At 49.1% G+C, this 13,753-nt stretch overlaps 8 protein-coding genes across 8 annotated transcripts; 1 reads left to right on the top strand and 7 right to left on the bottom strand.

Moving 5' to 3' along the window:
* Positions 1 to 2: 2 nt before the first annotated feature.
* On the bottom strand, positions 3 to 3,437 carry BJ212DRAFT_1312558 (uncharacterized protein). The gene is made up of 8 exons (XM_041334057.1): positions 3,309 to 3,437; positions 2,449 to 3,259; positions 1,070 to 2,393; positions 910 to 1,004; positions 760 to 852; positions 669 to 710; positions 530 to 616; positions 3 to 471 (listed from the first exon to the last, which is right to left on the bottom strand). Exons 2-8 carry the CDS (start codon positions 3,205 to 3,207, stop codon positions 181 to 183), a joined length of 2,691 nt encoding a protein of 896 aa, XP_041200318.1. The 5' UTR covers positions 3,208 to 3,259; positions 3,309 to 3,437; the 3' UTR covers positions 3 to 180.
* A 592-nt stretch (positions 3,438 to 4,029) lies between these two features.
* On the bottom strand, positions 4,030 to 4,994 carry BJ212DRAFT_55032 (cyclophilin-like domain-containing protein). Its single transcript, XM_041343479.1, has 4 exons — positions 4,609 to 4,994; positions 4,472 to 4,543; positions 4,342 to 4,412; positions 4,030 to 4,288 (listed from the first exon to the last, which is right to left on the bottom strand). The coding sequence occupies exons 1-4, from the start codon at positions 4,678 to 4,680 to the stop codon at positions 4,204 to 4,206; spliced, it is 300 nt and encodes a 99-aa protein (XP_041200316.1). The 5' UTR covers positions 4,681 to 4,994; the 3' UTR covers positions 4,030 to 4,203.
* On the top strand, positions 4,704 to 4,936 carry BJ212DRAFT_1312554 (uncharacterized protein). The gene has a single exon (XM_041334056.1). The coding sequence runs from the start codon at positions 4,761 to 4,763 to the stop codon at positions 4,920 to 4,922; it is 162 nt and encodes a 53-aa protein (XP_041200317.1). The 5' UTR covers positions 4,704 to 4,760; the 3' UTR covers positions 4,923 to 4,936.
* A 120-nt stretch (positions 4,995 to 5,114) lies between the features above and the next one.
* On the bottom strand, positions 5,115 to 6,351 carry BJ212DRAFT_1312551 (uncharacterized protein). Its single transcript, XM_041334055.1, has 2 exons — positions 5,394 to 6,351; positions 5,115 to 5,323 (listed from the first exon to the last, which is right to left on the bottom strand). Exon 1 carries the CDS (start codon positions 6,062 to 6,064, stop codon positions 5,501 to 5,503), a length of 564 nt encoding a protein of 187 aa, XP_041200315.1. The 5' UTR covers positions 6,065 to 6,351; the 3' UTR covers positions 5,115 to 5,323; positions 5,394 to 5,500.
* A 2,138-nt stretch (positions 6,352 to 8,489) lies between these two features.
* BJ212DRAFT_1207649 (uncharacterized protein) lies at positions 8,490 to 9,002 on the bottom strand (the record flags this gene model as incomplete). The annotated part of the gene is made up of 1 exon (XM_041329178.1): positions 8,490 to 9,002. A coding segment is annotated over one exon (513 nt), but the record flags the coding sequence as incomplete, so codon positions are not given.
* Positions 9,003 to 9,954: 952 nt separating this feature from the next.
* On the bottom strand, positions 9,955 to 11,642 carry BJ212DRAFT_1443492 (uncharacterized protein; the record flags this gene model as incomplete). Its single annotated transcript, XM_041337835.1, has 4 exons — positions 9,955 to 10,163; positions 10,222 to 10,814; positions 10,863 to 11,033; positions 11,080 to 11,642. 4 exons carry the CDS (start codon positions 11,640 to 11,642, stop codon positions 9,955 to 9,957), a joined length of 1,536 nt encoding a protein of 511 aa, XP_041200313.1.
* A 434-nt stretch (positions 11,643 to 12,076) lies between these two features.
* On the bottom strand, positions 12,077 to 12,364 carry BJ212DRAFT_1238312 (uncharacterized protein; the record flags this gene model as incomplete). The annotated part of the gene is made up of 1 exon (XM_041329561.1): positions 12,077 to 12,364. A coding segment is annotated over one exon (288 nt), but the record flags the coding sequence as incomplete, so codon positions are not given.
* A 200-nt stretch (positions 12,365 to 12,564) lies between these two features.
* Positions 12,565 to 13,321, bottom strand: BJ212DRAFT_54893 (uncharacterized protein). The gene is made up of 3 exons (XM_041343472.1): positions 13,167 to 13,321; positions 13,060 to 13,106; positions 12,565 to 13,008 (listed from the first exon to the last, which is right to left on the bottom strand). The coding sequence occupies exons 1-3, from the start codon at positions 13,221 to 13,223 to the stop codon at positions 12,765 to 12,767; spliced, it is 348 nt and encodes a 115-aa protein (XP_041200311.1). The 5' UTR covers positions 13,224 to 13,321; the 3' UTR covers positions 12,565 to 12,764.
* Between the last annotated feature and the right edge of the window lie 432 nt (positions 13,322 to 13,753).

Raw genomic sequence — 13,753 nt, 5'->3', positions numbered from 1 at the left:
CCTTTCCAGTGCATATACTGGACTGATACATATGCGCACGCCGACCTGAGGAAAGCAAAAGAGTCACGATATCCTTGAATCAAGTCACTAACAACAGCTCCCGTATCAACACAGAATACTATGTCAAAACTACATCCATACGTTCCAAACGAGCTTAACCAAGATATTCCTTGAAGTTTCTCATCGCGGTGCAGTAGTCTTGCGAGGCCGCGAACGCGTCCCACCCCTTGCCACGCCTGTTTCATCTTTCGCTTTGCCTTTGACCTTCAGATCCACGCTCCACAACCGCGCCTGTGCCTCCCTCAGGCGGAGCAAGTCAAATACCCAGTCTGTCTCCTGCGCCTTCGCTGAACCGCGCTCATGCAGCCTTTCTTCCTCTGAGTGAGAGAGAAGAGCAGCTGTAGTGCGCTCACCAGACCGCCACAGGAGTAGCTGCTGGATTGCCTCGGGAAGAAGAATGTTCACGCAGTACTGTGGGTGAACAATGGTTTTATCAGTGAAAATAGTTATCACAGAACATAAGACGTACATCAAGTTTATCAAGGGTCGATAATGATTCATATTCCTGTGAGCCAACTGGCCGTTGTTGGTCCTGTGCAGGCACAGGGCTTTCAACCTGTAGAAATGATGAATGACCCGGGGTGGCGGGTGCGATATTGCTAGCCTACCTCCCCAGCGTGCGGCAAATCACAGTGACCGCTAGAATCCGGCTGCAATCAAAGGTGAATCTCTGCTTTTGGAGACTGTGATAGATCCTACCTGCTCTGCAATGACCTCCTTTGGTGCAGAAGGTTGATCAGGCAACGATACAGAAGGTAGATCAACCGTCTTCGGCTCTGAGGAATCGCCAGCCTATGCAAAAAGACACTATCAACACAAAAACGCGAAGGTGAAATATAGAGAGCCGACCTGGCTAGGCTGGTCAACTGTTACGGCGTCGCCATCAATCTTATTGCCAGTGTCGCTGGGAGGTATGGGCTGAGACAGTGCAGTCGTGATTCCCACTGTCAGAAGTTGCGGGTATATTGTCTGGCGACTTGTTAAGTGATATTGTATTGGGGTCCTCGACCTGATTGCCTATTGTCACTGGGAGGTATTGGCTGAGAAATGTCATGGTGGCCTGCGACGTCGGATGCTACAGATGTCTCATCCGTTGCTCCAGAATCGGGCTTGTCAACTGTCATTGCCTCGGTGTCCTGATTGCCGATGTCACTGGGAGGTATGGGCTGAGAAATGTCGTGGGCCGCGCTGTCGGAAGTCGCAACTATCTCGCTTCCGACGGCAGCGTCTGCCAACCCATCGCCATTGGTTGTCAAAGTAGTTAGGCAGATTGTGCTATCTTGCTCCAGGGGTGGCGCCACCTTTGCTTCAGGTTTGACTTTCACATTGGTTCTACGAGCATACCCTTCTCCAAGTGCCCATCGCGTAATCAGTTTTTGCGATTGCTTTACCTCGTTCGGATCCAACCCTCCTCTCACCGCCGCCCGCTTCATTAAACTGGATCTAGCAGCACCTCCCCGCATGAAAGCCTCATGGCTCTTGCTTGCCGGGGTGTACTTCCCTTGTAGGATGGCATTCAGCACGGGCTTCACGTATGCTAGTTGCGCATGCATCGACAAATCAGCGAAAGCATCTGCGCTGGGAGGTGGGTCGGTCAACTCTGGACTAGGGCTCCGCCTCTTATCTTCCGGTTCATCTTCCGAGTCCGGAGCCTCGGTATCCTGGACGGCACTTTCGAACTCGCCCAAGTCGCACATAACAAAGCCTTCTTCCTCAGAGGTCCAAAATCTATCCCGGGTGAGGTTGTACTCCCGTTCGTCCAGAAACTTGGCCCGATAGCGTTCCTTCCCACCTGGCTTGGTTGGTGGAACGTATGCTATAAGCTGAGCGGGCCAGTATTTGTTACTTCTCGTTCGTAGTGCCTGTGCCAGAACAAGCTCGCCTGGGATTTGGAGCATGGGATCCGGAGGCGGAGGAGACCAAGCGCGGTCTGTAGGAGCCTCAGGCTCAGCACGAGGTGAAATCTTAGCCTTCTTGGTTGAACGTAGGTCCTCTACATCGTCTTCTTCTGAGGAAAACGTCCCGCCAGTGTACGCAGAAATCATCTCGGGCATGCCATCACGCTTGAGTCCATCTGCATCCTCCATAGCTTTCACTGCTGCCTCCCATCTCTCGCTTGTGTCCTTCTTGGTTTTCTTGCGAGGGGAAGGGTCTGAGGATCCAGATGTGGTGAGAGATGAGACGTGGAAAGTTGCTCTGGAGAAACGCTTTTCGCCAGATAGGTTATGAATGGGCTGGATGTTATGTTCGGATGGAGACAGAATTGTCGAAGGCTCTCGAGATAATGAAAGGTCGCCAAAGAGGGTCACACGGAGCGGTTGTTTTTGGACAATCTAGCCATTTAATTGAGTGAATTGAGATGTTTTCAGCATGTCAGGGAATGCTCACCCTGGCGGGCCACCACATGCGTTCGTCCAGAATCTCAATATCATCGTCATCATCTGGGACCGAGGTAACAACAATTCCTAAGTCATTCACCAGTACCCAGACTAGAGTGTCAACGTCGCCGAAGCTACGTCCATTACCCCGGTCAGTTGTCTTTGCCTTGTCCGCCTTCCTTTTCCTTGGGGAAGTTTGGCTTCGGGGCTGTGAGAAGCTAGAACTGGATACTCTGAGAGAGCGCATGGAACCGCTCCCAACCATACTAAGCTTCTGAGGCGGTGGGGTAGAATGACTGATTATAGAGAGTGGGGGAAGATCCGTGGTGGAAATAAACGGACTTGTGGGAACGCTCGAGAACGGTGAAGGCGACAGGGTTGTGAGAGTGCTTACTGTGCCTTCCCTATCCGAACCAGAAGCCGAGGCCTTGCGTTTCTTCGAACGCACGGATACCTGGGAGTGTGAAGGTGTTACAGGCTTGGGTTTAGTCTTGGGCTTTGGTTTGGGCTGGCGCTTAGGGGATGGCGACGAGTTATCTGTCTGCTTTAGTGGCGAAGCGCGGAATTTGCCCTTGGCGTTATAGCGGTATTTCACATTAGGCTGCCTACGTGACGGAGGCTCCCCAAATGAGTCTGAGGGCTCGGGCTCATCATCAGAGTGACCTGGCGAATGGAGCTGGTTTGCGAACACAGCGGAAGCCCGACTTGCTGCTCTACGAGTCGGGAGGATGCGCTCAGATAGCATAGGAGAGGTGCTAGTGGTTGTCATACGGTCAAGAAGGCTGCCGTGCAACGACGTGCAGTGCCAAGAGGACTGCGGACTATTGAAATTCAGTCAGACACAACAACTGCACAGTAAAATGCACCTACAACTGATATTCGTCTTCCGGTCCTATAGCAGATGCAGTAACCCTTAAAATTACTGTCAGGACTCATCAGCAGACTCTGTCAGCCTTTTGATGCCCAGGCGCGTTCTGTCACGCGGGTTGTACCCATGTCACGTCACGCGACACTTCCTCCTATCATTCGTGCACGTCACGAATATCTCGTATAGCTTCAATATATATTGATCGGTGATTAACTCTGCCTCTTTCCCCCGTCTTCTCCTTATCAGGTGCAGTCCATTGGTAACTTTCGATGAAGGCTCCTACTCAGTATTCAACACGCATGTCCACTTCAAATCTGTCGCGCACGTTGGTAGTATCATAACGTTTCCTCTACTTACTGGATGGATGATGTGGCAATGTCGGGACCCTGGTCGTTTCAAGTTGACAGCGGTCATGTTATATATTTGGTAAAAGAAGATCAATTGAGCTCTCATTTCAAGCATAAATCCTAAGCCACGAGAGTCTGGGACAAAATAGAACATTCCACGTAAGACCGGACTTCCGCAAAAAGACGTGCTCAGTGTCCAAGATAAGGCACCTACGTCAAACAAAGCGCAGATTTCCAATATGCCGCTCGAAGGCAAACGTAAGAATACACGGATAATCACATCGTCCGAGCCTTATGTATCTTCACATCCTCTCTTGGTCTAACAAGCGGTCAAGTATCTCTGAGAATCCTGACGCACGACGACTTACCGATCCTGAGCGTCGACTGCAACAGCACCTAATCTCTGCACAACACGCATGCCTGAGCTCACCCGGCCGAAAATGGTGTGTTTGCCGTCCAGGTAAGGCGTGGGCGCCAACGAAATGAAGAACTGAGATCCTAGAAGCGGGCCATTATATCCTAAGCAGCGGATAACATAAAAAGCAGCAGTCTAACCGTTTGTATTGGGCCCCGAGTTCGCCATTGCGAGGATTCCTGCACCCGTAAAACGTAGTTCTGGATTTATTTCATCCTCGCTGTGCATATGTCATGAGTTCACGTTTGGGAGAAACATTTACAACGGACGTACAATTTCTGACCGTAAATGCTCGTTCCACCTCGACCAGTTCCAGTTGGATCACCACCTTGAATCATAAAATCCTGCAAGTACGACCGATCATGAATACAGACGTTTTGCGTAGAACAAAACCTCCACTGACGGCGATAATTCGATGAAACACGACGCCATTGTAGTAGCCGCGTTTTGCAAGCTCGGCAAAGTTCTGACACGTCTGGAATGAAACCTTGATCAGTTCAGTCAAAGCAAAGAAGGCGCAAAACAGGGGAATAAACTCACCCGAGGGGCGTGGTTCCAGTATAATTCCAGCTGAACGTCTCCGAGACTGGTTTCGAGAACAACTGAATCCATCGTGGTGCTTTTGAAGAATAAGATGATGATAAACAAAGGCAATCAAAAATACTGCAGTTCGTTGAGGTAACTGGATTTTCATGATCAATTACAAACTTAGATCTCAGAAAGCACGATCAAATCAATTCCAATACATGAGGTTTGCATTCTCCTGTTTTCAAGAAAAAAGAGCAATAAATATTGAGACCCGTAGGTCTACCACTCCGGGAAAGCGTGTCATCCTTGTGCAGGGGCCATGCTAATCTTCTCTGTATCGTTCCAATTTTTCGTATGTCACCCCGAAGGGGACAATAGTAGGTGGAGGCATTAAGTAGAGCTTAGCACAAATTTGTTTTTAGTTCGGACGACGGGTTTTGCGCCACAACGGGCAATCGAGAACTGGCTGCCAAATTTGGATTCACCTCAGCATGAAACTGATGTAACGCTCGCCATGGCGCTATCTTGGTGCTATCATGCCAATTTCCGTGGTCCCAAAGTATATCAATCCAGGAAGCTGCTAATAATGTTATAGCAATTGCGAGGACATGGCTGGAAGATGATAGTATATTAGAAATGCACCAAGTGTGACACCACCCAAACGACTCTCCAACTCGGCTATCTCTGCTCGCAATCGGTCTATCTCTGCCTGATACTCGTCCCGCAACTGCAAGAATCAGTAAGTGTTATAATCGATAGTTAATCTCACAACCATAACCATACTAGGAAGAGCTCACCTGCTGTACTCGGACTTCCTCCTCTTGCCTCTCCTGTCCCTCTTCATTTTCGATGTGTGCCCATTCAGCGTTAAATTCCTGGCATACTACCACGCTACTTAACTTCTCTACCTTGATCCCAGGATAACAAGAGAGCGCCCGCTAAGCCACGGTCCCTCGACACCACCTGAGAAGAGTTGGTTTGCGGCCTCCCAGACAGTCTCGGCAAACCACTGGTTCTGGTAGAGAAGATATTGGGGAGTATTCTGGATGACAGCTGACAGGAGGGTACAAAGTTTTATGTATAAGCCAAATACTTTAGTCAGGCAGGTTTGGATGGCGGAATTTATGTTCGGGGTAGTGAAAACATTATCAATAGCGGTGGAGGTTGGAGAAGCCAGTGGGGAAATTATTCCTGATGTACGAGTAGATGACCCATTGCTGTTGTTTTCGGGGTCTGGCTCGCAGCGGTCAATAACCAGGACGGTGGTCGCAGCCCGTGAGGCACTCCAATGACAAAATTCGAAGAGAAGAAACTCATCTTGTTTGTCACGTCGACATTTACAACAGATCATGCGTTTCAGTTGACATTGCGAAGGAAGATGGTTGCTGAAAATGATCGTCTTCCATGTTGGCACATCAATCTGCATGGCTCCCGTGGTAAATAAACTGGGGACTATGGGCCATGCCATGACCCGGAAAGGACAGAAAATTGCAGTAAGGACACCATGAGGGGGTAGGCTACTTTAAGACCATTACAAAAGTTTAACGTTTAGACACGATGCACAGAGTCGCAGTAGACTTGTGCAGAATGCACTGATTTCGGAGAACTGTAACGCGTGGCTCGATCATAAGTTGGACGGATAGAAGGAATGAGTGCCGTACTTATCAAGATTCAAGCTCAAGCTTGTAAGATATGCAGCGTTAGCACAAATATTTCGTCCAGAAGATTTGAAGTAGGTGTTGAAATGCTGAGATGTCACTGTATCATCATTTCCTTGCTGTACATCTACCGAAAAATACACGACTGGAATATTTCACACTGGCGTAGTTTCATCTTTCACGCGCACGCGTCGACTAAGTTATTGAAGCATATAAAAGCTATGACGCTAAAACACTCAAATCCACTAGAGAATTCAATATTCAATTTCAAACGGTACTGAAAGATAGCAAAAATACACAACGAAAACAAACAGTCCTGACAACATGAGGAGCGGGGCTAGCTAATTCCATAATACTCCTTTGGTACCCAAGATGAAGCACTTCAAACCATGGATGTCCTTTGTTGCGAGTGTTTCCGAGCCTTGACTGGGAGAGTTGACGAGTGACGAACTGCGACTCCCGAGAGGTCTGGAGATAGGTGAAGTGGGCCCGGAGGAAGCGTCTGTGGGACAGAGGGAAATTCATCAAAGATTTCCTTCTCAAGGATACTGGGAGCAGGAGAAGATGACGAGTCCCGTGAGACCATCCAGTGCGATGGACGAGAGCCGGGCAATTCGCTGGCATGGCGACCTGGAGAGCTTTTGGTTGGGGATGGAGTCGGGGGCTGGGACAATATAAACGACCTCTTCGGCGAGTTATACATCGAGCCTTGGTCTTGAGGGATGGCATACAATAATTTAGTCCGTGCGAAGGTCTTCTTCTGAGCAGCTCACACACCTGTCTCCACTATGCTGACGTTCGACTTGGTTCTGTTGCGGTGGAACAATTTGTCCGCAAATGAGCTAGACTTCTCCCCACCGCCTTTCTTTGTAGATACGACTGGCCATGTAATACCAAAGCTTGATCCATCTCCATGATCAGATGGTGTCGCAACCGGGGCGGAGTCCTCAGAGCATGTTGAAATACTATCCCGAGGGTACGCCCCAGGCATGTAGTTCGACGAACGACGACTAGTCAGTCGCCTAATGCTCGAGAGATACCTCCTGTGTGAAGGGGATCGTTGTGACGCAGATGTAGAAGCTAGACTCCTTCCATCACCCTCATCCTCCTCGGGGATGTCTCGATCCATGTTAGGTTCTCGGATGGACGGGATAGATATCGAACGCTCTGAAAGGGATGCAGTCTCCGCGGATGGAGCTTCGACATATTCTGTGAGTGTTGAGGAAGATACGGACCGGATGTCGGTTGCGAAAGTGTCGACAGTTGGGGTTTTGGGAAGCGCAGCTTCCACCGGTTCCGAGCCATCTCCCTCAGTTAGCTTCATCTCAAGCAATGCTGCTTCTTCCAACAGGATGGCGAGTTCTCCATAGCCCGAGCTCAAAAGTGGCTCGGGAGCAATAGTGATCCCGTCCGCCGCACTCGCGCAATTTGTGGTGTCATAGGTGCGGAAAGGGATGAAGTCGGTGCTGTGGCAGCGGGCATTTCTGTGACCTTGTGATGCACTACAGCTGTGAAAGAGCGCTTTACTTCAGGCTTAGTAGTCTCTATCCCTGAATCAGGTGATGGGGGGCTGGGTTGTACCTGGATCCGTGGATGAGGCACGATGAGAGAGATGGTCCCACATTCCTCAGTAGGAGAGGATTCAGATGCCAGTAATGATGTGGCTACGTCATCACGCTCCTTGTCATTGGCTCCTGAGGTAATGGTAGATGTACGGGGAGGGGCCAATACTGAGTCGTCTTCGGTAACCGTATTGGGGGTGACGAGTGAATGCGAAATAGTTGAAGACGAGTCAGGAAGGGCAGCTTCCGAAGGCCGAGCGTCGGTCATGGACACATCTACTGACAATGGGTGATGACGTGGTGACTGAGGCTTCTCGTCCGAAGGAGGATCAATAGTCTGACCAGGCTCAACAGCGGAAGCCACCTCCACGACAGTTACAACTTCTGGCGAGGACTGTGATGGCGCCACAACGTCCAATGCAATCACAGGCACCATATTAGAGTCAGCCTGCAAGCCAAGCCCTACTACCGCCGGATCCTGCTCTGCTTGTGATGGTGCATCCATATCTTGGGGAAGTACATCATCTGATGAGGTGACAGGTTCAAGGGTCTGGGACGGGACTATGACTCCAGCAGGATCTCTTACTCGCAGCGAAGGAGAAGTGGACAGAGAAGGTGAAGGTGATTCTAGATCTTCATCTACGTGCTGAGACGCTTCCCCGAAGCTGACGGCACGTTGAGTTGGACCAAAATCGACTGCTAGGGAGTTGCGACGAGCAAAAGGGAGAGTCGGTGACGGTGTGGATGGAAGCGGCGGAATAGGTTCTCCCGTTGTGAATCTCGGAGGAGTGCCTTTCAAGAGTGTTCCCCCGGTAGAGACACAACGTTTTCTTGGCAAAGGTGAGTCGTCCGCCGGGGGGAGGGGTGAGCCAGAGCGACTCGACGGCGAGCAACCCGGTCTCCCCATGTTTTGCACTCGGTTCCCATACAACTCTCCACGCTTCTTTGCTGGTGCGTTTTCTGCCAACTGAGGCGCACCCATACCGAAGCTGCCTCGTGGAACAGGGATGCCTCCCTTCTCCTCAAATTTGGCGATTTTGTCGCGCAAACATCCGGTTCCACTACTCGGGAGGTTCTTTGAAGCGAATTGAGACGTTTGCTGTTGACTTGGGGACACGTTCCGCTGTTGGAGGGCAGCAATACGTTCCTTTAGATTGACTGGAGGAGGGTACGTGCGCGAGGTCGCCCTATAGTCTCATGGTTAGCATACACAGATACACTAGAAGTTGTCCACGTACATCGACCGGGTAAACTATATCGAAATTTGAAACGAGAGGGTAGTTTCAGTGATGGCGGGTTGCAACGTTGTAACCACGAAATCAAATAGACGAGGAACACAAGGACAGGCGCCAGTTTGAACTTCGCAGATTTCTAAATGCCAATGGGATTACCACTAACGAAGTTCAAGTGAAAGATTAATGTTCAACGACTGGCTAGCAACGGTTGTGCGTGAAGTCAGGATTATATTGAGTGATCATCTGATCATCAAGATGTCGACGTCTTTCATCCTCCAAATACTTGGTCAACTTTGTCTACTTCAAGCTTATTCGGCTCGGACCCGTAACCTTGCTAAATAGTTCAATTTCCCAAGTTCTGTAATATACCATCAGCTGCTGTCGTCAGCGTTGTCGACCCCAATCCCCTTGGAGAGCCAAAATGATCTGCGTTTGCTCATCATACTTTGCATCCCATCACCAGGAACCCCGTCATCTAGACCTATTTCATAGGATGCTTCTTCCTCGTCTACTGAGTCATCTTCGTCGGTAGTGAATTCGGGTTGCTCGTCTGACTGACTAGTTTCATGCCTCTGTACAGTGCGCCGCTTTTCGATATGATATTTACCGAATTCGTCGTTATCTTGACGGGAACCGCTGGGTTCCTGCGGTAGCGACTCATCGTCGGTTTCGAGCACCATATCCACGCTACGCTCCCGGGTCCGTGTACGTGTGGTGCTGCCTGCAGTCATTGATAATTTGTTCTGAGCAGCAGTTTCGAGGACGTCAGCGACAACAATACGAGGCTTGGGAGAAGTTCCGAGAAGCTTATGGAGCAACCGCTGGTCATAAACTTCTTGGATTAATAATCGGTTGTTCAATGTCTGTTGCGATGTTTAACATGCGTTGAGAATATAAAGGGAACTATACCTCTTGAGTGACGCCAAGTATACTGGACAAAATGCTCATGTCTTCTGGTTCTCCGTGTCCACGTAAAGGGTACGTCCGCCCTTCCCTGCGTGCACCTAAGATCCCAGCCCGCAGGAAGGCCATTGATGTCATGATTCCGTGGGCTCCTGCAAGAGTCTGCCGAACTTTCGCAACTCCGTAAGAGCCTTTGGAAATATCATTTGCTGGTGGTAAAGGGAGCAATGGTGAACCATCTGCCAAAATTTAAAGGGGATAGCTCACAAGAATCGGTAGGGTCCTCAATGGACAAGAGGTTCCTCTTCGTGAAATCGTACCATCCTCTCTGTCTCTTGCTAAAATATGAGCCACCGTTACGCACGGATATTCCTACTTCCTCATAGTTGAAATAGCAACCATAGAGCTCGAAAAATTCCATAACTAAAACTCCAAGATTCTTCTCTGCATCTATCTCCCCTCTGCGAATCTTGGGATGCATCTGGAGGAAGCTGACCGCTAGACAGACAATACTGTAGCTGCCCAGACCGCCGGTATACACCTCGTTCATCCCCCGCTGATTTAGAAATGCTTTCGCGATGATGACGAGACTCCGGAGCGCAAACCCACACCCGCGCATGCCGTTGAGAAAACCGTTCACGATATCGCCAGCGACCACGCCATTACCCTGATTTACGCTGATATCAACGTTTAACCTGCCATAGATTGTGACGAATTTGATGATGGGCACTTTGGCTTTGGCGATGAGGGTAACTTTGGAAGCGATCCGCGCACGTTTGATAACATTGGCGAGGGTCCGTAGAACATTCACTTTATCACTGTAGGCCATCGAATCTGATTTGATCACAAGATCTATGTCCCTGCGCAACTCTTAGCATTGACTCTGACATGACACATATAATGTTTACCCATTAGGGAGGTATAGTTTGGTTTCATAGCTTCCAAAGGGTAGTATCCGGGCATCTGGGAACGCATTCGTGATCGCATTCGAAACTAGAGTGATTACAAGTCCTCGGATTTCCTCCTCGACTTCAGTTGGTGACATGTAACGAACGAATGCCTCAACTTCGCAATGCAACCTGTGGCAAATCAGTTCACAACGTCAAGGAAAGTTACAAAACGTACATCTCCGCAACATTGCGACAGCTGTCCCAGTCGACTTTGGCAATCCAAGGAGCCTTTCTTGAAGTGGAGGGAAAGTCCTGTCTGCGTTTTCTATGATCCCGCAAATCTTCATCATCAAAGACCATTTCGTACGTTCGTTTTGTTCCCCGACTACCTCCATCGCGCGAGCCATCCCCATGCGTTTCTCGTTTCCCTTTGTCCCATTCTCGTTCTCGCGCCTTCTCTTTTGTTATTTCCACATTACTGCGATGGGAGTCCTGCGTTTTGGGTGCTTCTGCTTCATTATCACTGATAGCAAACGGTATGAATTCGTCGCCAATCTCGAACGATCTACTGAATTCATCGGGCAGTTCGCCTAGCTCAAGTTCGGGATCCTTTTCTTTGCCTTTGCCATTGGTTCTTGCGCGTTTTGAACGTGGCTCCTTTGGTGTCCTATCGTAATCGTGTTCAACAGCCGTTTCTTTTACTTCCCCCCTCTCATCCTCCTGGTCTTTTGCTCGTTTACGTCGATGACTCCGGGGCGCCCGAGATTTTTGCCGTGGCTGAGAAACCGTGTCCGACATTGTCAGAACAAAGGGTGTTTGTTTGGATCAGAAGCCGTTGCCAAACAAACGCTCCGTGATGTCCCTTCCAGGAATGAACAAGTACATTTGTTCACAACCGTCGCCATACCATAGCATATATAACATCTGTACAAGTAATAACTCGAAATCCAAGGAAGCAGGATCAACTAATTGTATCAAGTGAATTTCACCCTCTTCAAACGGGTCCTTAGTACGTGCGTGTCCTCTTTTCCACCATCCTCCAAATAGGCGTCACTTTCCGCGAAATAATAAACTCCGGTGCTAACCTCTTGCACATCCTTCCCATATCCAATCCAACCACACTCAGGTATTGATGCCACACTCTTTGATTTGGCCTCCTCTGATACACCCTTCGTGGCTTCAGTGGACCTCACGCAAACCAGTGACTCAACTCCGACTAGGAATTCATTGAAATCCAGGTCCAAGTGAACCATTCCAATAATATTGAGGAACCCCTCCGCGATTTGAAGAAGCTCCTGATTTTTGGAGCTGGCTATCCATTTTTCATGAGCGCGCACATCATCCCATCCAGTGATGAGGTAGATCTCAGCAGGCTCTGCCGGATTTGTGAAGAAGGTTAATGAATAACCCGAAGAGGATAATTGCCAGGAAGAAACTTTGGAGAAGAGATCTACTACATGCGGGTCGGAGAGTGTATTAGGGGGGATCAACGAGAGGGATGCGAATTCGGTGATTGGCATAATGAACTGTCACTGGACCACAATGGAGCCTGGTGGGTGCTGAAGCGCTGAAGCTGGAAGCAACGAATCAAAACTATCTCATATCGTCTGCTGTACGTTTAAATACGCTGGACGCGTCAGCGCCTTCACTTTTACATCAGTCTCAATGAGCTTGCGTCATCCATAGATCCCGCTGACTCCTGACTGTTTCAACATTGTTGAAAATGGCCGAGAGCGCTCTCAATCGAGCATTGTGAATATATTGAAAACCATAAAAGTCGTAAAAATGCTTCGAGTTTAAGTGAGGCCCCAGGATCTGGGTGAAAGGGTACTCACTAAGAGCGGTGGAGATCGCCTTTGCAGACCATTAAGCCAGCAACGAAACGACACCATTAGAATCACTTGGAAGCTTCGAACTGACTTATAAGTAGCTCAACACGGGCGCAGCACCCACAACCCGGTAAGTGTGAGTGAGAGGGCCATTCTCGTAGGTTTTGCAGTACCCAGTGATGTTCACGAAACCGAAAGTCTGCCACTCGTTAAGGACGTTGTACTGGATGAACTGAGTATCAACCACGGTGAAGACGGGTGCAGGGTCGATTAGTGGGAGTGAGGAACAAGAACAATCGAGCGCCCTTTTGAGTACAGATCCTCGACCTGAGGCCCTGTAATTGTGTTAATAGCATATCGAACGCTCCGGGTATGATCTCCACCACCTGAGAAAACAGACTGTCAATGAGAATTCAATTTCAGTTATGTTCGTCTGCATGCAAATAGATCAATGATAAAGACTCCCATCACAGGAATGGTGAGAATGACCCACCCAGCCGAAAGATCTCGTCTGCATATTTATATTTGACTCTTGAGCATGCAAATACATGGAACTGTGCAGAACATGCGTACAACGTCGTTTACACCAATCCAAACGGCAAACAGACTATTTGCGATGAACCAATACTAGCGGCAACTGAAGCGCGTGCCACGACCATTTGCAGAAAAACCTGTCATGATGACTTCAGCTTTGCCATACAAGATCCTCCGGCGATTGCATTGTCAATTTGAGGGTGTCGGCAAAGATGATACGACGAAAGAACTCGTGTACGAAGACCGAGAATGATCAAGATCGTGCCGACCGATGGACTGAATGTAAGGTTGATTGTGAGTCACGATTACAGCATGTCAATGGCAGTCCATATGCTTCAATCGCAAGAAGCATCATTCATAAGACTTTGACTACACAGAACTGCAAGCATCTTCAAGATGTCAAAATTTCAGCAGATACAACATAAGAACCAAGGCCCCATCGATGGGACGAAGCACAGTACAAGACCAACTTGAAGGGTCACGAGAGGATACAGATTGCTCGTGCCAGAATTTCCTTGTCTCGATGTGAAGATTCAGAAAGACTAG

This window comes from Suillus subaureus (genome assembly GCF_016647635.1).
Source record: "Suillus subaureus strain MN1 chromosome Unknown BJ212scaffold_1, whole genome shotgun sequence".
In the NCBI taxonomy this organism is placed as follows: Eukaryota; Fungi; Basidiomycota; class Agaricomycetes; order Boletales; family Suillaceae; genus Suillus; species Suillus subaureus.
Note: the sequence above shows the minus strand (reverse complement) of the source record. Positions and strands in the feature narration are given on the sequence as shown.

Coding starts and splice junctions, on each gene's coding strand:
- BJ212DRAFT_1312558 (XM_041334057.1), bottom strand. CDS start 3,207: ATGACAACCACTAGCACCTCTCCTATGCTATCTGAGCGCATCCTCCCG. Junction 617..668: donor ATTTGCCGCACGCTGGGGAG/GTAGGCTAGCAA, acceptor TCATTTCTACAG/GTTGAAAGCCCTGTGCCTGC. Junction 472..529: donor CGACCCTTGATAAACTTGAT/GTACGTCTTATG, acceptor GTTCACCCACAG/TACTGCGTGAACATTCTTCT.
- BJ212DRAFT_55032 (XM_041343479.1), bottom strand. CDS start 4,680: ATGGATTCAGTTGTTCTCGAAACCAGTCTCGGAGACGTTCAGCTGGAA. Junction 4,544..4,608: donor ACTGGAACCACGCCCCTCGG/GTGAGTTTATTC, acceptor GTTTCATTCCAG/ACGTGTCAGAACTTTGCCGA. Junction 4,413..4,471: donor TGTTTCATCGAATTATCGCC/GTCAGTGGAGGT, acceptor TCGTACTTGCAG/GATTTTATGATTCAAGGTGG.
- BJ212DRAFT_1312554 (XM_041334056.1), top strand. CDS start 4,761: ATGATCAATTACAAACTTAGATCTCAGAAAGCACGATCAAATCAATTC.
- BJ212DRAFT_1312551 (XM_041334055.1), bottom strand. CDS start 6,064: ATGGCATGGCCCATAGTCCCCAGTTTATTTACCACGGGAGCCATGCAG.
- BJ212DRAFT_54893 (XM_041343472.1), bottom strand. CDS start 13,223: ATGTATTTGCATGCTCAAGAGTCAAATATAAATATGCAGACGAGATCT. Junction 13,107..13,166: donor AGACGAGATCTTTCGGCTGG/GTGGGTCATTCT, acceptor ATTTGCATGCAG/ACGAACATAACTGAAATTGA. Junction 13,009..13,059: donor TTGACAGTCTGTTTTCTCAG/GTGGTGGAGATC, acceptor ACACAATTACAG/GGCCTCAGGTCGAGGATCTG.